This window comes from Bos javanicus, chromosome 5, assembly GCF_032452875.1.
Source record: "Bos javanicus breed banteng chromosome 5, ARS-OSU_banteng_1.0, whole genome shotgun sequence".
In the NCBI taxonomy this organism is placed as follows: domain Eukaryota; kingdom Metazoa; phylum Chordata; class Mammalia; order Artiodactyla; family Bovidae; genus Bos; species Bos javanicus.
The window spans coordinates 78,944,414-78,968,012 of NC_083872.1; the positions used below are offsets into that span (position 1 = coordinate 78,944,414).

Below are 23,599 nucleotides of genomic sequence, written 5' to 3' on the forward strand. Positions count from 1 at the left end.
TAGATGTCCATCAGCAGATGAATAGATAAGAAAGCAGTGGTACATATACACAATGGAGTATCACTCAGCCATTAAAAAGAATACATTTGAATCAGTTCTAATGAGGTGGATGAAACTGGAGCCTATCATACAGAGTGAAGTAAGCCAGAAAGAAAAACACCAATACAGTATACTAACACATATATATGGAATTTAGAAAGATGGTAATGATAACCCTGTATTCGAGACAGCAAAACAGACACAGGTGTATAGAACAGTCTTTGGACTCTGTGGGAGAGGGCAAGGGCAGGATGATACAGGAGAATGGCATTGAAACATGTAAATTATCACATGTGAAACGAATCACCAGTCCAGGTTTGATGCATGATACAGGGTGCTTGGGGCTGGTGCACTGGGATGACCCAGAGGGATGGGTTGGGGAGGGAGGTGGGAAGGGGGTTCAGGATAGGGAACACATGTACTCCCGTGGCAGATTCATGTCAATGTATGGCAAAACCAATACAATATTGTAAAGTACAAAATAATAATAATAAATTAAATAAATAAAAATGTCCTTTTAAAAAAAGATTTAAGTCATTTTATTCACTTAGCTAATTTATTTCTGAGTCATCATTTTAGAGCAAAACATATGTGCATTGATGTATAGTTAATTCTTTTTTTTTTTTTTTTGCTGAGGTCTTCATCATGCAGGATCTTCTGTTGTCTTAGACTCTCTAGCTGTGGCACACAGGCTTAAGTGCTCCAAGGCATGTGGGATCCTACTTCCCTGACCAGGACTTGAACCCGCTTCCTCCGCATTGCACAGCGGACTCTTAAATACTGTACCACTAGGGAAGTCTCTCTTGGTTATTCTTTCAACTTTGCTTTATTGCAGTTAATGCAGAATATACCACAGTGTTGCTCTGAAGTGATAATTAGGAACATACCCAGGTATTTTCAAATTAGAGTTTTAACCTTGTAACGTGTGATAATTCTATTGAAAGCTTTAGGAAGATTTTAGCCACAACTAAAAGATCCCACATAGCACAACTAAGATCCAGCACAGCCAAATAAAAAAATTTTTTAAGTCAGTTACTTTTCAAATCAACAAAAGTACCATATCCCTTGGCTAGTTCAAACAGTGAATTAGTTTTCTATTGTCCTCTATTAATCTAGAATCAAACAAACATTCTGTAAGGATCTACCGCAAAGATAGGAGAAACATACACATCCTCCCCTCATTAGTGAATTGTTTTACATATTTCAGTTCTGTCTATATGAGAAAAAGCAATCATTTCATAATAGCAAATAAGCATATGTTCATAAATATGTCACAGATAGAGTTTCTGTATTTTCCTAGTAGCATCAACAACTTGTTACTACCGAGATAACCACCCTTCTTTCATTCATTTAATAAACATGAATTGAGGGGCTAGGTGGACCAGGGTTCTGCTAGACACTAAAAGTAGAAACAGGCTGAACCTAGCAGGATCCTGACTCCTGCTCTGTGGAGCTTACAATCCAGTTGAGCAGACAGACATAGAAAAGGTCATTGAAAGTGTTTTGAAGGAAAAGTGCAGGGTGCAGTAGGAGCTAAAGGTGCATTACCCAGGCTGTGGCTCATTCTGATTTTTTTCTTCTTCTTACACTTCAAACCCGAGGAAAAAGTGAGGGTACAAGCCACAGTACATGATGGTATGTGTGTGTGTGCTCCATGGACCGCAGGACATCAGGCTCTTCCATGAGATTTTCCAGGCAAGAATACTGGAGTGGGTTGCTATTTCCTTCTGTGAGGGATCTTCCCAACCCAGGGATGGAGCTTTTGTCTCTGGGGTCTCCTGCACTGGCAGGCAGGTTCTTTACCACTGAGCCACCAGAGTGAGTGAGTGTTCAGTCGCTCAGTAGACTCCAACTCTTTGCAACCTGATGAACTGTAGCCCGCCAGGCTCCTCTGTCCATGGGATTCTCCAGGCAAGGCTACAGAGTGGGTTGCTGTGCCCTTCCTCAGGGGATCTCCAGACTCAGGGATCAAACCCTTGTCCCTTAGTCTCCTACATTGGCTGGTGGGCTCTTTACCACTAGCGCCACCTGGGAAGCCCACTGAACTTCCATACATATCTTGCAGAGAACATTTTCCAGTCAAATAATTGAGCTTCGGTATCTCAGTCCACCTCCCTGGAATATCTGCTAGAGTGTCTACCGGAAATGTCACCATGCACACCCACATGCTCCCCCCACCCAACCCCGTACCTTATACCCAAATCCCTAAAAAAGAGTGCCGAAGTGGTGTGGAAGGGATGACCATGTGGAGATAGTATGGATTTAGTTGTCACTTTTCAAGGGATTAAGAGTAGATCTGTGATGTCGTTGTGAAGAGTGGTAAGTCAGAGGAAAGAGCAGGGTAAGAAAGCCATAGCCTTGTGAAGAGAAGAGTTCAGGGTTTAATTCCTTTTGCCTTATCAGCCGCCGATTGTACCTGCTGGAAGAGCAGATAAGTTCAAATGAGTACAGAGCTGGGGAACTGGAGCGCCTTGACTACATCACACTGACCTGGAAAATGTCTGGATAAATTACGGAATGGGTCGGCTAGGGGAAGTTGGTAATTGTGGTCATTGTAGGTCTTAAAGCTTTGTGGATATTGAGTGGGTTTTCTGTTTTCTTTGTGCCATTGAGTAGGCACCAATTCGGTGAGGAAGGATGGCTTGTGAGCGGGGTTGAGCGCTGGTGGAAGGATTCAAGGACTATGATCTTAAAATAAGATGGACATCCGCACTTGTCAGTTTAAAATATGTTGATGGTCCAGATCGTTGTGGGAAATGATTTCGGAGCAGCCGTTAACCTTTCCCCAAGCTGCATTTCTTTTTTAAAAATTCAGGATAGGAAGCATCCCCTCTGCGGCTTTGCCTCTTGTTGGCAGCCGGAGGCGCGTGTGTGGGGTCGCCCTTGCGCCTCAGCCCCGGCCGCCAGGCTGGCACGAATCCCGCCAGCATCCGGCGCTCCCTTCCGAGCCCGCTGGACGCGCGCGCACGTACTGCCGAGAAGCGCGCTCCCGCCCTTCGCGAGCGCGCCCTCCCCTCCGCGCCCCCGCCCTCCCCGCGCTCCCACCGCCAGAGCGCCGCTCAGCTGACCGGCGGGCGCCAGACGGCGAGGCTCCCAGCTCGCGAGCGCAGCTGCGGCGACGCGGGCCTCTCACGGCGACACTCCCCCCGCGTGCCCCTCCCCCGCCGGGCACCGGGAGCGGGACCGACCGGGCACGAGCTCGAGGCCGCTTCCCCGGCGCCGAGCGAGGAGCGAGGCTGCGCTAACGAGCGGCGGCTGCGCGGCCATGGGCTCGCCCGGATCGCCCTAGGGCGGGCGCGCGGAGACCGAAGCCCGAGCGGCAGCCTCAGCAGCGAGTCCTCTCAGGCGACGGCGGCGACAGGAGCAGCGCGGCCGGGATGAGCGGGAGCGGCGCGGCGCCCGGCCCGGCCTCGGGCTCCTCCCCGGCCGCCTGCCGCTTTGCGCACTACTTCGTGCTGTGCGGGATCGACGCGGACAGCGGGCTGGAGCCGGACGAGCTGGCGGGTAAGGCCGGGCTGCGGCAGCGCGGGGTCCCCTCAGGGACGCGGGGGACGCGCGGGAGGCGGGGTGCCGGCTCCAGACAAAGTCAGTTCCCGGCGGCGCTCGCTCGCTGGCCGGCCAGGCTCTCGGGCAGCGATTTAATGACATTGTTATTTATTCCGCGTGCAGGGTGCTCTGCTGAGCCCGCGGGCGCCCGCAAGCCGGCCCCCTCGCCCGCAGCTGCCGGCGGAGGCGGCCGGTGAGTCACCGGGCGCGTTAACTCCCGGCCTCGCTGTGCTCCCGCCCCCCACCCTCAGCCCGGACCTCGAAGTTTTAGCCTCTGCACGTGACGCGGCGCCCCGACCCTTCGGGGAGGGGGCGTCGGAGGCCGCGGGGCCGCGGGGCGGGAGTCCACCCAGGCGGCGGCGGCCCGCGGGGCGAGCGCCGGGCGGGAGGCTGATTGGACTTCATCCTTGAGTGTTCGCGGTCTGCGCCGCCTCCGGCCTCGGGTTCTGCGCTGACGGTGGAGTCACCTTTTGGAATCCTGTCGATTTGGCAGTATCGCGGGGGCTGGCGAAGATCTTTGAACCTGGGGACTTAGGACGATGCTTTGTTGATACCGCCTATAGGGTTCTGAGTTTAAGTAGTTAGACATTTCCACTCAGTTGGGTGCACCGAGTGTTGCTGCCTGGGTTTTCCCGGAGGGGCATCGTGCGTCCTCTTGACTCATTATTTGATGGCGCAGTGCGGGGCTGAGCTGGGGAGCAGACGCTGGAAAGGGGGCTGTTAAAGGCTGGTGGTGGAGGGGGCAGGGGTGTGTGCGCAGTGTCAGGAGGAGCCTGGGGAGAAACGACTGATTTCATTTTTCACGCCTGTTTCTGCTTGCCTTCTTGGGTTCTGAATCTCGATTTTTTTTTTTTTGTACGTGTGAGACAAGTGACATCTACCGCTTGAACTTTATCTGTGTCAGTGTTAGACACTTAGGTCATAGCCTTTCAGAACAGCTTTTTTGGACATAGCATTCTTGATTGCACCAGTGTGTGTGTGTGTTTCTTTTCCTTTTTTGGCGGGGAGGGGGTGACTGTGAAGAATGTATTAAATAATAAACAGTAGTAAACAGAACTGTTCAGCCTTTAGAACAATACCCACCAACTCAGCTCTTGGCTAAATGAATATCTTAAGTCAGTTTCACAGCAAAACCTTTTCAACAAAAGCTATGAATAATTTTACTTAAAATTTTTATATGAAAAGAGAGATGAGTACCAGGCTATGTGTAACTATATATTCCTGTCCTTTCTTCATGTACGTATTAGGAATGGCTTTGTTAAGGGTTACAGAGTTAGAAAAAAGAAATGTTTGGAGAGATTCCTCTTTCAGGATTGGTGAAGGGTTATTTTAGATTTCTAGAATCCCTTTCCCCCTAAACATTTCCCTAAACATTTATGACACTGAGTCACTTGGAGACCTTCCGTCAGTGGCTACTGATGACTGGAAAAAGCCTGTATTTTTTTCTTCATCAAGTCTGTATGCCTAGTAAAGCTAGAAGAACACCTTTAAGTGTCACCTGAGTCTCTTTGGGCATAGTGCAAATGGCTTTAACAAAACAGGAAAAAAACATTTTAATGCATTCATTCAGTAAGTAGTTTTGAAAGCCTTTAGGTGTAGATTGTGTTCTAGGCACTGGGCTCAGCTGTAATCAAAGCAGTCAAAAAAATCACTGCCATCATAGAGCTTACATTATAGTGTAAAGAAATAATAAACATATGTAGTTTTGTCAGAGGTTATTAAGTGCTGTGAGGAAAAATACATCTGGGAGATGAGAGTAGGGCAGTGCCAACAGAATGATGGAATTTGTAGGGTTGGATTGATTTTAAATAAGATGGTTAGGGAAGGCCTTGCTGATAAGGTAATGTTTGAAAAGAACCCTCAAGGAGGAGAGGAAGCTGGCCATGTGTATTGTCCCAGGGTACAGCATTGTAGGCAGAGGAGACAGCATGTGCAAAGACCTGAGGTGGAAGAGTTCCTAGTTTTGTGGTAACAGCAAGGAGGCCAATACTGAGTAAGGAGTGTAGTAGCTGTCATCATTGAGAAGAAGTAGGGCTTCATAGACTGTTAGACTTATAGATGGGAAACCATATCGCTAGGCTTTGAGCAATGTAATGAGATATGATCTACCTTCTAAAAAGTTGGCTATGGCTGCCATGTTGACTAGACTATATCAAGGGCAAGATAGAGGCAGACCAGTTAGGAGGCTCTTTTTCACTCTTTGAGGCAAAAGTTGTTGGGGGTGGGATCAAGTTATGTGGTTAGAAGCTGAGTATATTTTGAAGGTAGAGCCAGCAGAACTTGGTGATGAATTGAGTATGGTATTCATAATAAAAGAAAATGATAAAAAAGAAAGGACTCCCAAGATTTTCTCTCTAAACAATTACAAGCACCTGTTTACTGAAATTGGAAGACTGATGGAGAAGCTGGCTGGAGAAGATTAGTTTAGCTTTGGGCATACTAAATTTGAGGTGCCCATTAGACATTCAGATAGAAATACCAAGTAGGCAAGACATCTGTCAGGGCCCCTAACTTTATTTTTAGGTGTAAGTTGAAAGCCTTGAAGTTAGGTGTCACCCAGGGAGTGGATGTAGATAGAAAAGAGAAGAGGTTTGAGGATTGAGTCCTGGGGATATTGCAACATTCTGAGGGGAGAAAGATGAGGTGGAAACAACCAAGGAGTTTAAGAAATGCGGCTAGTGTGACAAGAGGAAAACAAGAGAATGTAGTATCATGAACCCAACTACCAACTTCTTAACTTTTTCCACAGAGCTACATTTAGGGATCAGGAAACAAGGCTGGTGAGTTAAGCAAATTAGTCACAAGGTTGTTTCTGTTTTGCTGCATTAATTTCAGAGTTAATGATAGTTAGGTTTCTATTTTACTTTTCTGGAACTGATCTATTTTTATCCTACTGTTTCTTAGCAAGTTGTCACCCCACCTGTAGAAGATCTTAATTGACTTCTGTTAAACATAAACCAGTTACTTTATAGACTTGTTCTTAACATATACATATTCCTAGAACTTACACTTTGCAGGTGGTGGGTCATTGTTATCAAATGAAGGACACGAACCATATGATGAAGTAACAGTTAAATAGACTGAGATCTTATGAGAAATGAGATCTTGTAATAAAGTGATCTGGGCTTTACCTTGCTTTTAGACACTCCTTCGGTAAAGCTTTGCTTTACCAACAATGGAGAAGACGTCTTTCATCGCATATAGGTCTTTTAACAACTGAAAGTAATTTGAACATATATAAATTTAAAATATGGAGGTCCTAGAGATTTTATGGAAGTGTCTCTCTCTCTATGTATACTGATACAGCAGTATTGGGCTTCCCAGGTGGTGCTAGTGGTAAGGAACCCATGTGCCAGTACAGGAGACATAAGAGATGTGGGTTCGATCCCTGGGTCAGGAAGATCCTCTGGAGGAGGGCATGGCAACACACTCTAGTATACTTGCCTGGAGAATCCCATGGACAGAGGACCCTGGCGGGCTACAGTCCATAGGGTCGTAAAAAATCAGACACAACTAAGTGACTTAGCACGCATGCACGCACAGCAGTATTGCCTGTTGTTCTTCTCTGCCATGTCTTAGCTGTTGTGCTTCTCCTACTCACTGTGTATTTTCAAGATGTATTTGATCCATAAACAAAAATGTCCCTTAAATGTTAAAGCATAAATATTTAAATTTCCTTTAATGTTAAAGATAAGATGTTTCAGACTGACTATTGCATAAAGAAGAAAGGAGGTGTAAATAGAAGTCACTGGAATTAGTTGATGTGAAGGGAAGTAGGTATCATTTTGAAATTTTCCTTTATGTCTCTCATTTCCTCTAAGACCAAGCTGTAGGAATTTATGTGGCTTGATTTACAGCAACAGATCTTTTAGGCAGTAGAAAAATGAAGGATATAATTAGACCTTTATTCAAGTAACGTAAATATGCAAGCCCCCAAATATTCCTTCCCCTAAGAGGGAAAGAAGCGTCTTTGTTGCTCTCTTTCATAGTACCTTGTACATAGTGTTTAATAAGTGAATATAAAGTTTACAAATGAGTCTGCAAATTGTGTGGTGACCAGAATATTCTTAAAGCTTTTCCATGGTAGCTTGGATTCAGGAATGCTGATAGATATGGAAGTCTGATGGATGAGATCCCTGCTTTGTTTCGAGATCTTCCTTGGTGCCTCCAGCTGTTTATTTTTAGCCTTGGTGTCTTGGCTGTGGTTTAGAGCTTAGAGGCAGTGGAGACCATGTTCTGAATTCAGATATAAAATTTTGTTAAAACTGACAGTATCATGCTGCAGTAGTACTGGAAGGGACCTTAGACATCATTTAGAGTGGAGAAACGAAGACTGAGAGTTTAAGATCTCAGAGATCCCATTTGATCAGAGCAGGCACCAGACTAAAGCCTGGTGGTTCTTTTTTTTTTCGGCCGTGCCATTCAGCTTCCTCAACCAGGAACTGAAACCAGGACTCCAGCAGTGAGAGCAGCAAGTCCTTAACCACTGGACCACCAGGGAATTCCAAGCTTGGTTGTTGTAATGCACAAAGCTGCATAGTTATTTAAACTCAAAAAAAGACGAGCTTAACGTGAGTTCAGCAAGCATTTCAGGATTACTCAATCCAGACTGAATGTCATGGTCAAGGCTGTGCTAAAGTCTTTTAAAAACCATGGCCAGGTGTACAGAGGTGGATGGGATAGGAGCTTCCCTGATCTGACCACAATTGGCACTGCCTGAATTGTTAACTTTGCTGACATCCTTGGTCCACAGTAGATTATGTGTGGGAGTTTGCAAGGTCTGCCCTGGTAACTGGGGTGCTGGAGAAGGAATAATACAAGGATCAACTTCCGTTCAAATGGGGCCAAAGAAGAGTCAAGGTCTAATTGCTGTGGTATAGTGATACTTGGTTTTAAAAATCCACTTGGAATAAAATTCTTTACAGTGAAATTGTCCCAACAGTGAGGGCAACTAAGTCCTAGGGCTCAGGCATCTTCTGCACTGGTTCATGCAGGACATACCAGCATAGGAGCTCAGAAGAGCAAAGATGAGATAGTTAGGAAAGAGGGGAGGAGGGAGGAACATAAGTGTCTTTGGAGGAGAAATAGTAACAGAAAGGGGAAGAAAGGGGACGAGAAGATAAAAAGGAGGCTGGAGGAGGGCAGGTACATATATCCAGTGCGGAGGAGTTGAGACAGACTGTCCTGACATTTCTGAGTATATTCTTTGATTTGCATTTCCACTTCTGGTCACAGACACTCTTGGAGTAATAGAAGTAAATGTCTAGAATATAATGCATTGTTAGTCATAATTTCTATTGAACTCCATATGGAAGAAAACATTTTCTTCTATGATTTGTTAGAGGGTAGAGGCAGTTCCTACATAAGGGACTTCAGTCAACTATACTTCAATTTTAAAAAATAGGTACTTTAGGAAACAAGTGCCGTATGTCCAAATCCTTAACAGTTTTGATTAGGCTTTGGATTAATTATTCAGTGTTAAATGCTTATAGTGTGCCAGGTTGAGGAGTATATAGGTGACAGTCACTGTTTTGAAAGAATCTACAATAAAATAGCAATAATAAAATAACTTTCTGCATGCCAAGCACTAGCTAAATGCTTCATAACTATTACCTCATTTCATCCTGACAACAACCTTAGGAGATGGCACTATTTTCTCTATTTTACAGATGAGGAAACTGAGTTTATCAAAACAAAAATTAAAAAAAGAAGAGTATATATTTGATACTATACCTGTTCTTATTAATGAATGTTAGATATAATGGAAGTATAAGGTATTTACTGCACAAATAAAAACACTACTTCCAAAAAATGTTAATCCTTTTGTTCTTCTTATTGGGTTTTACCCCTCTCTTTTCTTGGCATAAATTACCTGTCCTTAGATAAGTTTATAGTTTTTAAAAGGAATGTTGCTTGCTTGTGAAACCTTGGCTGGTGTGGCTGTCAGTACAATTGTTAAAGCTGTATGCACAATCAGAAGCTGAGAATCCGGTCCTGGATCTGTTATTTAGGACAGCTCTGGGTCTCAAGTGTTTTTATATGTATTGATGGGGTTGAATGAGGTGCTTGGTTTCTGAATTTACCACTCCTCTCCTTATGGGTTGGAAATTGTTTTTGAATGAAAAACTAACTGTATCAGTTTTTTAAAAGATTAATCCTAAATGACATAGAACATGAAGACTGAATATACCCCATATTTCTACATGAGGATTGATGAGTAATTATAATCTCAGCCACAAGAAATGGAAAAAAATAAGTTAGTCTGTGCCGTGCAGTTTTTTAATAAGCGTTTTGAAATGTTAGTTCATGCGCGCTCAGTTGTTATCTGCATGGACTCTTAGAAATCCAGAGATCTCTGTTTGAAATGACCATGTTAAGTAATCTCTAGAAGTCTGTACTCTAGCGGTGTAGATGATACTGCCAGTTCTCCACAAAATAGCCAGTGGGATCTTAGAATAATTTTTTCCACTTAAAATTCTTCAGTAACTGTCTTTGTATTCAGATCAAGATTCAGATTCTTTATTGGTATCTTAGTTTATTCAGGCTACTATAAAAGAACACCATATACTGGGTTGCTTATAAACAAGAGAAATTTATTCCTCACAGTTCTAGAGGTTGGGAAGTCGAGATGAAGGTGCTGGTAGATGAAGTGCTGGTGAGGTCCTACTTGCTGATTCCTAGATGACTGTCTTGTATTGAAAGAGGTGAGGGTGTGTCTGAGATCTCTCTTATAAGGATTATGTATACATTCCATTCACGAGGGCTCCACCCTCGTGACCTAAGCACATCCCAAAGGCCCAAGCTCCAAATATCATCACATGAGGGATTAAATTTCAACATAGGAATTAGGGGGGTGGGACACAGATTTTCAGTCTGTTCACCGTCGTTGGCAGAGCCCTTCATAATGTGCTCTCTGCCTGTATTTCCAACAGACTGATTGGAACAGTCTTTCCTGTTACATTGGTTTTCTTAAAGGTTCTTAAACAGGGCAAGCTTCTTATCTCATGACCTGTTTATCTTCTGTTCTCTCCCTAGAACCTCTTCCCCTAGACCACCATGATCCATTATAATTATTAATATAATGTGAGACATGTTTATAGTTTTAAAATTTCAAGCCACATTTAGAAAAGTAAATAGAAACAGGTGATATTAATTTTAACGATATATTTTATTTATATATCTAGGAGATTATTTCAACATATAATCAACATAAAAATTATTCGTGAGATATTTCACATTCTTTTATTCTTACAAAATCTTCAAAATCCGGTGTGTATTTTATGCTTACAGCATATCTCAATTGGACTAGCCACATTTTGAGTGTTTGGTAGTCATGTTTCAAGTGTTCAGTAACCACATGTGTCAGGTAGCCACCCTTTGCTCAGTGTAGCCCTACATCTTTGCAAGATTGGCTTCTTCCTGTTCAAGTTTTTGCACAAGTGTTGCCTTCTCAGAGTAGCCTTCCCAGACCATCCTATATAAAGTTGTGTCCTTCCTCTCTCTCCCTGCCCAACCCTTGCAGTCTCCCTGCTTTATTTCCACATTATTTATTTCCAGGTATATTGTACTTGGCATGTCAATATTTCCCATTCGATTGTCGATTGTTAGCTCCTGGAGGGCAGGACCATGTCTCTCTAGTTTAGTTTTGTATATCCAGTGACTAGATTGTTTGAATAAATGAATGAAATCTCTTGAGATAGGCTTTCCTGATAGCTTAGTTGGTAAAGAATCCACCTGCAGTGCAGGAGACCCTGGTTTGATTCCTGGGTCAGGAAGATCCCCTGGAGAAGGGATAGGCTACCCACTCCAGTATTCTTGGGCTTCCCTTGTGGCTCAGCTGGTAAAGAATCCATCTGTAATACGGGGAACCTGGGTTCGGTCCCTGGGTTGGGAAGATCCCCTGGAGAAGGGAAAGGCTACCCACTCCAGTATTCTGGCCTAGAGAATTCCATGGATGGTTTAGTCCGTGGGGTCGCAAAGAGTCAGACATGACTGAGCAACTTTTGCTTTCACTTTCACCCAGTGAGTAGATTGTTTGAATAAATAAATGAAATCACTTGAGATGGATAAATATAGAACTTTTATTTTTGTTACCAACAATAAAAGTTAGTATGTTTGGTTTATTTGTGGATTTTTTAACCTCTAAAGTGGACTAGCGTTTTTTGTTGTTTTTTTTTTTTAATTGGAAATTTGAAATTGATAAAAAAGCAAGAGAGTAGAAGAATGATTAATCTTTTAAAAGGTTTATGTCAGCTTTGTGGAAAGCTATTGTGGAAGCTATTGCGTTCCATTTCCTTCTTTGTGGACATCCACATCGGTTTTGGGCCTGGTCAGCCAGGACAGTTCTCTTTTTCTATAAAGTTTAATCCTTTGTAATTTTTCCCCATTTATATTTTGTCTTTATCATACCTTATGTAATGTTCTCTTATGCCTGAGACTTGACTTTTTAAGATTTAATAACCTCTTAGCCAGAGATTCCAGAAATTTTCAGTATGAGGCTACTTTTCAAACAGCCACTTTTCTACACTACTTTTCAAACAGAATGCAACGATAGCTGTTTTAGTGTGAGAAGATAAGAACTGAGAGTTCTAGGAATAAAAATGGAAATGTTTTATGTACTGCTGAGACAGCACATCATGAGGCTAGAATAATATGAAACAGTTCATTCCTGCACCTTTCCCAAGAATCCATGATTTTTACTAACTGTATTCTGAATTAAATATTGTAACTATTTTAATTAATGGATTTCTTAAGTTAGTGCCTTTTATTTTCCTTTCATAAATTTTTATACATCACTGGTGTAGAAAGTTAAGTTTGAAATGTAGAAAGTTAAGTTTGCTTTTTTAAAATGATTTTCAAAGATACATGCTAGCACTATTATGTCAGAAGTATCTCCAGGAAATCCCCTTTATATAATGAAGTTGTGAAAATAGTTAATGTTTATTGGGCCATGAACTGTGGTTGATGATTTATAAACATTATTTTGAATCCCCACAATAACTTGAATGTATTACTATCATCACTTTATAGGTGAGGAGGCTGAGGTTTGGTGAGTTGCTGCCCAGAGTCACAGACAGTAAAGGCCAAAGCTGGAATTGCATCCTGGTGGCCCTCTTCCACTGTGCCCTGCTGCCCCTCCAAGTACTCCAGACCAGCTGTCCTCAGCTGGTGGGTGGTGACATATTTCCAGGCCTGGCGGCTGTGAACTGGGTCACAATTAATTATTAATAATAGTTGAGGACTTTCTGGTGGTCCATTGATTAAGAATCTGCCTGCCAATGCAGGGGATACAGATTCGATCCCTAGTCCAGGAAGATTTCATGTGCCGTGGATCAGCTAAGCCCATGTGCCGCAACTACTGAGCACTTAGCCTAGAGCCAGAGCTTCGAAACAAGAGAAGCCACGGTAGTGAGATGCTCTCGCACGAAACAGAGTAACCCCTGCTTGCTGCAACTAGAGAAAGCCTACTGACAGCAATGAAGGCCCAGCATAGCCAAAAATTAATTAATAAAAAATAGGTGAAATACTGAGATTTTAAGTGGTATTTTTAAATAAGTGGGATTAATTCAATATCTGCCCTCTAAGGATGTCATTCTCACTTCCATTCCTATGTGCTTTTATTAAGTGGTGGAAGAGAAAGTTGGCATTACATGCACTATACCAGCAATTGTGAATAGCCCCACACAGGATGGGAAATCTGTCTTGTTAATGCTACCACCAAGCTGGTTATTCATGAGCAGTGAATAGTTTCCATATATTTCTATTCTATTAGGAATACCATTGCAAAAGTAGTCTGTTTGCTTCCCTTCCCTGTAGATTTTTTTAAAAAAATTATTCATAGTTCAAGGGCACATATAGGAGTATGTTTTTGAACTCTTCATGCTGATCTAGATTGTTTCTTGATACTTCTCTCAATTATGAAATGTGACAGTGTTTTGCCAAAGAGCTTTCTAAACTATAGGATAAAAATATGAGGTAGAATTATAATTTTAGAGTTGTAGAATTTTTTAAGTTCAACCCTGCTGTGGACTAGTAGGCTGAACCCTTAAATACAGCTTGTAGACCTCTAGGTTTTAAATGGAGAAGGCGATGGCACCCCACTCCAGTACTCTTGCCTGGAAAATCCCATGGATGGAGGAGCGTGGTGGGCTGCAGTCCATGGGGTCGAGAAGAGTTGGACACGACTGAGCGGCTTCACTTTCACTTTTCACTTTCATGCATTGGAGAAGGAAATGGCAACCCGCTCCTGTGTTCTTGCCTGGAGAGTCCCAGGGACGGGGAGCCTGGTGGGCTGCCGTCTATGGGGTTGCACAAAGTCAGACATGACTGAAGCAACTTATCAGCAGTAGGTTTTAAATATGAAACCCAGTTTAGAGATATTTTAAGTTGTTTTTTTTTTTTTTCTTCTATATCTCAGAGGCCTTATGATGTAAATCCATCTGTCTTGCGTAATTTTCTGGTGCTCTGGCTGAAAGAATCCAGGTTTCTGCTATGAAGATCTTGTTTTCTTGCCTTCTTTGTCTTCCTCTTCTAGTACAAGACACTCCTACTGTCATTTATTTAACACAGAAAAGTATTCTATAGTTTGAAGAAATATCATATAGAACTGGTATCTAAATTAAGTTTCAGATAGTCATCATGGCACAAGTTTGCTCACAGGCTAGGTTTTTGTACTTTTTTTTCCCCAATTTCTTCTTCAGAGATCACCCTTTTTTTCACTTTAGTTCTCATGAAGCCACAACCTGCTCTTTTGGTTCTTTTTTTCTGTAATAACGGGGAGAAGACTTTTTTTTTTGGCAAAAATTTTTATTGTCATTAAAATCTCATAGGGAAGAAATTCTAAGGTCTCATTGAATCCTCTAGTTACCTTCATCCTTAGAAGAACAAGGAGGAGTTTTTATTATTATTTATTTATTTTTTTTGGCTGCACTTTGTGGCTTGTGGGATCTTTATTCCCTGACCAGGGATGGAACTCCAGCCCAGCAGTGAGAGCACCAGGTCCTAACCACTGGACTGCCAGGGGATTCCCAGGAGGAGTTCTTATTTCCCACAGTTATTCATACTTTCATATGAATACCTTTCAAAGGTTTCATACTTTCTGTTTCTAGTATCCTTTCCATTTCCCTCCTTTTTCTTCCCTCATAGTCCTTTGGGGAAACAGGGACAGTCTGCTAGATCAACAATATTCTTTCTATATATTAAAATTATATATATTTTTTCTCCCAGGACTAAAATAGCAGAGATCGTTTCCCTATAGGCAGATGAAACATGATTGTTTCATAATCATCCCATAATCTCATACAATTCCCAGACATGGAAGTCCTCCCTGTCATGACTCAACACCAACATATCAACTGTAATTCCATGACAATAAGGTATTGACTTTAATAAGAGTAGTTTGGGCAGTAGGAATTTAGGACTGTAGTTGAGTTTGATCCCTGGGTTGGGAAGATCCCCTGGAGAAGGAAACAGCAACCCACTCCAGTATTCTTGCCTGGGAAAGCCCATGGACAGGGCAGCGGGTGATAGTCCATGGGGTTGCAAGAGTCGTGTCGACCGAGTGACTAAGAACAACAACATATGTTTAAAGTTTATGGGTGATGCACTTCTAGCACCACGTTTTGTTTTACTTTCTTGGTTAATTTTCTTCACTTTAAGTTTAACCCTAACTTTTAAGGAAATTTAAATGGCTGGGGTAACAAGATAATAAATTGTTTAAAAATATTTCCCCATCATGTCAAGTATGTTCTTTTTCTTAATAAATAAACTTTTGTCCAGATTTTAAAATATTCTGGCTCAGCTCCACGGAAATGAGCTTTGGTACTTGACTGTTTGCTTCATGCCATTGTTCATTAGAACAATGACTGTAATGTCACAGTTTATTAAAACAAAAGCATTGGTACCATTGAGGTGATTTGATTATGCCAAAATAGGTTATTTTGTTTAGTTGTTCTCACTCCTGTCTGGCAGTGCTTATTTTTCCATTGGCAGCCCTGTTGTAATTCTATTTTAAATAAATACCTGAAAGCTGTGTGGGCTCGAATATAAAATCTTGCGTGTTCCTCACAGTGAAGGATTGAGAGGCCTCATTTACTGTGAAGCACTGGGAAGCTGTCTTGTCCCTGGTGGAAGGAGCCACTGGGGAGAGAGGCAAAGTGTGTGTGTATAGAGGGTGGAAGGTGACGGAAAACAAAAAGTTAAAACCGTACTTATTATTCCAAAATCTTCTTTTCCTGGTCTTGCTGATCCGGTACTGTTACCCTGTCTTCTGTGTGGAACACAGTTTTGTGGTTAGAGTGTGATAAATGGTACAGAGATAGCCAGACAGACGCCCTAGATCCTGGAGTCCCCACAGTACTTGTGTGAGAGAAGTCATTACAGAGTCTCCTGTACAAATGTCACACCTGCTGAAAGTTTAACAATCATATTCACTCTTCCCTGAAATGAAATCTCCTGTAACAGAAATAAAAATGTTGCTTTTTCTGAATGTGGCCATAAGGTCAAGAAGTAGACATATTTTGTTGAATCATTAGGGAGTAGAAGCCTTGCTGTGAAATATCTGTTGACATGGATGCATATTTAGTATTTATTTCTGTGCCCCAGTGAACCCTGTTGAATAGATCAGGTGACAGCTTTTATCTGAAAGTCAGTCTATGAGGGGCAGCTGAAGCGTGGGTGTGTGAGTGTGAGGGATTGGTGTTTTTTTCAATGTCGGGCAAAGAAGTAACTTCTTAAATTCCTTGCTCTTAAAAATAAGGAATACTTTCATAAAATTCAGATTTGCTCTGGGACTTAAAGGAAATGGTTGTATTATTTTAGTGTGTGTGACTGAATAGTTTTTTAATGTCTTCTGAAATAATTAGATATAGGCTCCTCTCAAGTGTGGGAACTGTTTTGCACCCTGTTCCCCTGTTCGCTGACCTCTGCCTTTTGACCCTGTTGCTTTGTGATGAGATTATGGGCCTTTGGGCTTTTCACCAGTCCACCCAGACTTAGGTTTCGTTATACAGAAACATAAAGCTTTAAAGCTTCCTTAAAAGGTGTTTTTAGAATTGAGGCGAACATTCAGATTTAATTGTGGGCATGAGTTTTTGTAAATATTTTTTCTTTAAAATGTTTGTTTTTTTCTGTCCAAAGTATTATATATTTTCTAATAGGAACTTTAAAGTTTTGTGGATATGTATATGACTAAATATGTTTTTTTCCCCCTCTTCAGAGTAAAGTGTCACAAAGTAACAGTGTGTATTTAGAGAGAGACTTAAAATTCAAGTTTTCTAGCTTAAGGGAACCAAGGGAGACCCAACTATTTGCTCTCCATTGTTGGCTTTTTAGGCATGAGAAGTTAAAAATCTGTATTCAGAGAGTGTTATACAAGAGCAACAAATCAAATATTTCCAGAGAGAATCAATGCTTTCACCTGCTTATCTTACAGTAAATACTTTTTAGACACCTTGCCAGATGCCCAAAATAGAGAAGGAAGAAAATCAGGAACAGACAAAAGGAGAAAAACTCATTTAGTTTTGCTACTTGTTTGTAATTAATGTGATAGTTTTTGTTTTGTTTTTGGAAAGAGCGTAAATTTAGTGTCAAAAATAAAGGTTTGTTGATTGTGTATTTTATTATTGTTTTATATACTGTCTTCAAGATTATACAGAAAACTATGCATTTGCTCTGTTTCAAACACTGTGGTAAGACTTTCTGAAGAATGTCTATTTACATGCTGTCCAAAGGATTTATAATAATGAAGCTTTTGGACTTTTGTTTACATGGCACTTTCCTGCTACTGAATACCCTACCAGAAGTGAGGATAAGCAAAACAATTGACTTGAGATAATGAAAGACAAATTGCTTTTTTTTTTAAAATGTGGCTTTTAAATTATAAAAATAATGTGTGTTCAATTTAAAGACTGAAGTAGGTGGAGGATTGTATTAAAGAAAACAAGCATTTGTTATCCCAGAGAGGTGGAATTTAAAATAAGAATAGAAGTTCTAATTTCTGATCACTAGGTAGAAGCCACAGAGATCGTTTTACTAAAGTGTTGTGGTTAAATGCGCTGGGCAGTAATCTGAGAAACACAGTAGGATTTTCTTTTGTCCAAGGCATTGCCATTGACTTAGTAAGACAGTTGTGATGACCTGTGTGAACTGTTATTTGAGGGAGTGAATGAATAAATAATACAGAATTGTCTACCTCAGCTGTTTACTTTGAGGGATAAAAATTAAATGCTTACTACTTACAACAGAATTTTTAAAAAACAAAAATCCTCTATAAGGTGAGTAATTACAATGAAATAGGAAAAGAAATAGTGGCTTTGAATCTTAAGAGTTTGACATTAATATATATTTTTTCATTATGGAAAAAGAGAAAAGCGTTAGTGACAAATAAGATAGGTAGAGGAAGGAGAAACTGGTAAGCAAAAGAGGCGGCTCGGTGACAAATGAGATAGACTCTTGATCTCCATCTTACTGGGAATCCTGTTTGTTTATAGTCACATAGCGGAATGGAAATATGTTTAGATGGCATAAGAAACCTCTGGTGGAAAAGGTGCTTGTCTCCCCTCAGGTTGCTGAGCCTAGAAGCAGCAGCAGATCCGACACTTGCCCCTCACAGCTCCTGGCCTGCCTCCCATGTAGGGACTGTGTAAACATTTCAGGAGCAGCGCTGGCAATGGCTGCAGAGGATGCAGAGAGGGCTTGCTATTTCCTTTTTCATGTAGCAGAATAAGGAGAACAGGGACAGTCTTTTGATTGTCTTGCGGTGTTTTGGCTGTTCTTTTAGATCCTTTCTGTTAACTACTTTCCTCCTGCTACTGCTGCTAAGTTGCTTTAGTCGTGTCCAAGTCTGTGCGACCCCATAGACAGCAACCCACCAGACTCCCCCCGTCCCTGGGATTCTCCAGGCAAGAACACTGGAGTGGGTTGCCATTTCCTTCTCCAATGCGTGAAAGTGAAAAGTGAAATTGAAGTTGCTCAGTCATGTCTGACTCTTAGAGACCCCATGGACCGCAGCCCACCAGGCTCCTCCATCCATGGGGTTTTCCAGGCAAGAGTACTGGAGTGGGGTACCATTGCCTTCTCTGACTTTCCTCCTAAAAGATAATCAGATGTTAAAAGTCATATGTTTAACTAACCAACCAGAGACCTAAACATACCAAAGAGGGGATGTTTGTCATCCTAACTGAAAAAAACTTTACAAGAACAGATGTGCTTCTCTCATTTTCTTTAAACCTGTCCGTTTCCTGCCATGAATGTGAGTTTTGTCAATAATAACTATGCATTCGAAAAATTGTATGAGTAAATGAGGCAAAAGTCTTCCTCCAAAAGAAATTTTTTTAGGGGGAGAGAGAGACAGATAAGGAGGGAGGGAGGGGGAGAGGGAGAGAGGACTTTAGTTCTTATCTGGAGAGGTATTATTTGCATTTTTGTTTCGGTTTAGTTATTTTAATTTTTTTAGGATGGGCTGAATTGAGGTGAATTTTGGTTCTAAGATCTGTGTCTAGCAGTGATTCTTGAAATTTTTTTTTGAGAATATTAACACATTCACAAAAGAAAGTAGAGAGGCAAACCATGGGGAAGAGAGGGTTTATTTATGCCCAGGTCTCTGCCCCCACTTTTTGTTTTTATAACTGGATATGTACCTTACACACTTAGAAAGAGGTGTATAGACTAGCTGCCTTTAAGCATTTCATGCAATGGAGATGAGTCTAGCTTTTAGAAGTTTTTTTCTGTCAGTTAGAATACTTGTGACTATAGGTCAAAGAGGACCTAAGAAATGAAGGGATTTGGCTGGTTCACACAACAGTTTTCTTCGGGTGGAGGTGATCAGGTATAGTTTAAACAGAGCGCTTGCCCCAGTTCACTGCAGTTCTGTATGCTCTGTCTGTCCCAGTGTTGACTTCCTCTTCAGTTTGGCTTCCTTCATGGTATTAAAATGGCTTCACATTTGCACTTCACATCTTCCCTAGAGGAGATTTAACTTTTCCTTCTCCACTCCCCACTCATGTCTGAAATAAGAATCTGGGTCTTTGCTATGACTGGTCCATTTTAGGTCACACTGCCCAGAGGGCATCCTTGAATCGTTAGTGTGGCCAAGGAAAATGGGGTTAAGCTGTTTAGAGACCAGTTTGGGATGAAAGTACAGGACTTGTTCACAGTGGAAGAGTGGAAGATTGGCTGCTGGAGTGCAGCCTCTTTGAATGCTAGACTTTGAAGGCAGAACATGCTTCTGGGCTGAGTTCTAGGAATATTACTCTGGATGAGGGCTTAGAATAGAATCAAAGTGGGGAGAAACTAGAAAAGGGGAACCAATTAGATTGTTTTACAAAACAAACTAGAGAGGAAGGGCCTGAATTAGGGTAGTGGTGGTGGGAGTAAAGAAGCAAGGATGGATGTAGGAAATAGAATAGATATAGGAAGAATTGAACTTGACGACTTCAGTGTGTGTAAGGTTAAAGGGGAGGTGAGATGCACAGGACTAGACTTTGCACCCAGGCAACAGGGCCATAAGAGTGTCATTCATAGCAGGAACCCAGGAGGATATAAGTTTGAGAGGATGGAGGTGAGTTTAGTTTTGAATTTGTGGTAGTGATGGTGCTGGTATGATGTTATTTTTCTTTACATTGGGGTGGACTAAAACCACATTCTCCACATCTTATTATAACAGTAATGATTAACTGTTAAAGGGTGTGTGTGTGTGTGTGTGTGCAAGTATTGGAACCAGAACTTGAATTCAGGGCTTCAGACCCAGAATTCCATAGTCTTTATATTATGTCACACTTAACACTGTTTATAGACATAACTTATGCATTATTCTCCTTTTCTCTCCCTCCTCCCTCCTTTCTTTTCTTCCTCGGAGCCAAGAATATATATGTGTTCATTAAAATCTCTGTTTTTAAACATGAAGTATAAAAAATACCATAGGGACTTCCCAGGTGCTCCAGTGGTTAAGACTCCGAACTTTCACTGCAGGGGGTGGGGATTGGATCCTTGGTCAGGAAACTAAAATCCCACATGCTGTGCGGTGCAGCCAAAACAAAGCAAAATTATTATTAAGGAAAATATAGAAACTGCCCAGGACACAAGCTGAGAGACGTATTTTTGAGTTACGAAAATTCATTGGACGTTAATTAGTAAATAATTTACCTTTCTCCCCAGCACTTCAGTTTGTAGTTAAATGCACGGCTTTTGTGGCAGGCTTTAGTAGAGCATTTAGAATGCATCTGTATTCTTCAGCTGTGAGGCAGTGAACCATATGCTGCATAAACTCCCTGGAGTTTGTACAGCAAACAACTCCCTCACCAGTTTGTACGTACTTGTACAGGGTTCTAGGCATTCCCACCTGGAGCATTCAGGCCCTGTGTTACTTGCTGTAGCACTCTGCCTACCAGTTGGCTGAAACTGCATGTATGGTGCATACTGTAGAGGCTGGTAAGATATAATTGCTCAATAAACATGAGCTACTACCCTTATTAACATATCTATTGGATTAAACCCCAGACCTGGATGAGGTTTAAGATGTTTCTGGAACTCTCCTTTAGACATTAAAAAATAGTCCCTAGGGCTGTGCCCTTTTTTTAAAATGACAGCTAATTTTATCCATTATTTTTATTTTGAAATGTTTATTTATTGATTGATTTGGCTGCCTCGGGCCCCTGTTGTGTTATGTAGGATCTTTCATTGTGTTGTGCAGACGCTCTAGTTCTGGGTGTGTGTTTCAGTAGTTGTGGCATGTGGGCTCCCTTGTTGTGGCACACAGGGCTTCGTTGCTCGATGGCCTCTGGGATCTTAGTCCCCTGACAAGGGATCAACCCCTCATCCTCTGCATTGCAAGGTGGATTCTTCACCACTGGACAGCCAGGGAAGTCCATATTCATTATTTTTGAAATAGATAATATACTCATTTGGTATCATTTTTAGAAGATACAAAAAGATTATGTTAAACAATATGTCCCCTTTTCCAGCTGTCTAGTTCCTTTCCTCAGATGCAACCTTAGTTATCACTTTCTTGTGTGTCCTTCTAGAGATATACTATGTTCCATGACATGTTTCTTATCAATTTCAGAGTGTACTCTTAACCTCTGAACTTTGATATATTTCTCTTACCCATGTTAACTGCCCTTTTACCCCACTTTAATCAGTAACATTAATGATAAAGATATTGCCCAAGTTATATTTTTTATTGCTTATAGCAGGTCAGGTACTAACTCTAGCTTGCTGTCGGCAATCATGTTCAGAGATTTTAAGTACTATGCCTAAATTTGCATTGCTTGTGGTAGAAAAAGAACCAGAAAGGGTCTTCTGGGTCCAAATTCAGGCCCCTTTTCCTAAAGAAGAACTTAACGGGTTTCATGAGTAAAAGAGCCCACCCCTTTAATCTGATGGAAAGCAGGGCACTTACATTGCACTTAAAAAGAATCATAATAAACTCATTAAACTTAAATCACATTAAACGAACACAGGACCAACTTTGGGCTGTTGTACACATGAGAATTACAGATTTTATTGGTTGGCCGTCTGTTTTAGGGGTAGATTATCTACACATACAGACATAAATTTTGTGTGTGTGTGTGCACTTTGCTTTATTATTTTTCACCTTATGAACTTTTTTTTTAACCCTGTGTCCAGCAAATCTGTTGATGCCATTTTTCCAATAGCAGCTGCTCACTTTCTGTCCCTTTGTCACATTTGGTAATTGAAATATTTCAGACTTTTTCATTATTACTGTAATATTTGTTATGGTGATCTGTGATGTATCTTTGATATTACTATTGTAATTGTAGCACTAACCAAGCCCATATAAGATAGAACTTAATCAATATATGCATGTATTCTGACTGCTGTATAAATCCACTCTTCCCCTGTGTCTCTCCCTCTCCTCAGGCCTCCCTGTTTCCTGAGACACAGCAATATGGAAATTAGGCCAGTTAATAACCCTACAGTGGCCTCTAATGTTCAAGTGAGGCCACTTGAACATTAATGTTTAAGTGATGAGTTGCATGTCTCTTGCTTTAAATCAAAAGCTAGAAATGACTAAGCTTAGTGAGAAAGGCAAGAGCCGAGGCAAACAGAAAGCCAGGTCCTTGTGCCTAACAGTTAGCCAAGTTGTGAATGCAAAGGAAAACTTCCTGAAGGAAATTAAAGTTCTCCTCTAGTGAATGCGTGAATGATAAGAGAGTGAAACAGCTTTACTGCTAATGTGTAGAAAGTTGTAGTAATCTGGATAGAAAAACAGGCTGCAACATTCCCTTAAGACAAAGCCTAATTTGGAGCAAGGCCTTAACTCTCTTAAATTCTCTGAAGGCTGAGAGAGGTGAGGAAGCTGCTGAAGAAAAGTTAGAAACTAGCAAAGGTTGGTTTATAAGGTATAAGGAAAGAAGCCATCTCCCTAACATAAAAGTGCAAGGTGAGGAAGCAAGTGGTAATGTAGAAACTGAAGCTATTTATCCAAAAGATATCGCTCAGATAATTAATGCAAGTAGCTACACTAAACAACAGATTTTCAGTGTAGATAAAGCAGCTTTCTATTTGAAGAAGATACCATGTAGGACTTTCATAGCTAGAGAGAAGTTAGTGCTCGGCTTCAAAGCTTCAAAGAATGGGCTGACTCTCTTGTTAGGGGCTGATGTAGCTGGTTTTGAAGTTGAAGGCAGTACTCATTTACTATTCTGAAAATCCTGGGACCCTTAAGAAAAATCTACTCTGCCTGTGCTCTGTAAATGGAACAACAAAGACAACATCTGTTTACAACATGGTTTACTGATTATCTTAAGTCCACTGTTAAGACCTGATGAGAAAAAAAGATTCCTTTCAAAATACTGCTGCTCACTTGACAATGCACCTGGTCACCCAAGAACTGTGATGGAGTTGTACAGTGAGATTCATGTTGTTTTCGTATCTGCTAACACAACATTCATTCTACAACTTAGGGATCAAGGAGTCATTCTGACTTTTAAGTCTTATTATTGAGAAGTACATTTCATGAGACTATAGCTGCCAAGAACAGTGTTTCTTCTGA

At 41.3% G+C, this 23,599-nt stretch overlaps 1 protein-coding gene across 4 annotated transcripts in view; it reads left to right on the top strand.

The window, feature by feature from the left end:
• The first annotated feature begins 3,091 nt into the window (after window positions 1-3,091).
• The window catches only part of DENND5B (DENN domain containing 5B), a 221,050-nt gene continuing 200,542 nt past the window's right edge, over window positions 3,092-23,599 (top strand). Inside the window, exon 1 of one of the 4 annotated variants that reach the window (XM_061417469.1) lies at window positions 3,092-3,543. In XM_061417469.1, coding sequence (XP_061273453.1) covers window positions 3,417-3,543 — 127 coding nt within the window. In that variant the 5' untranslated portion in view covers window positions 3,092-3,416. The remainder of the gene's footprint in view (window positions 3,544-23,599) is intronic. The other 3 variants (XM_061417470.1, XM_061417471.1, XM_061417472.1) reach the window with 3 other exon arrangements.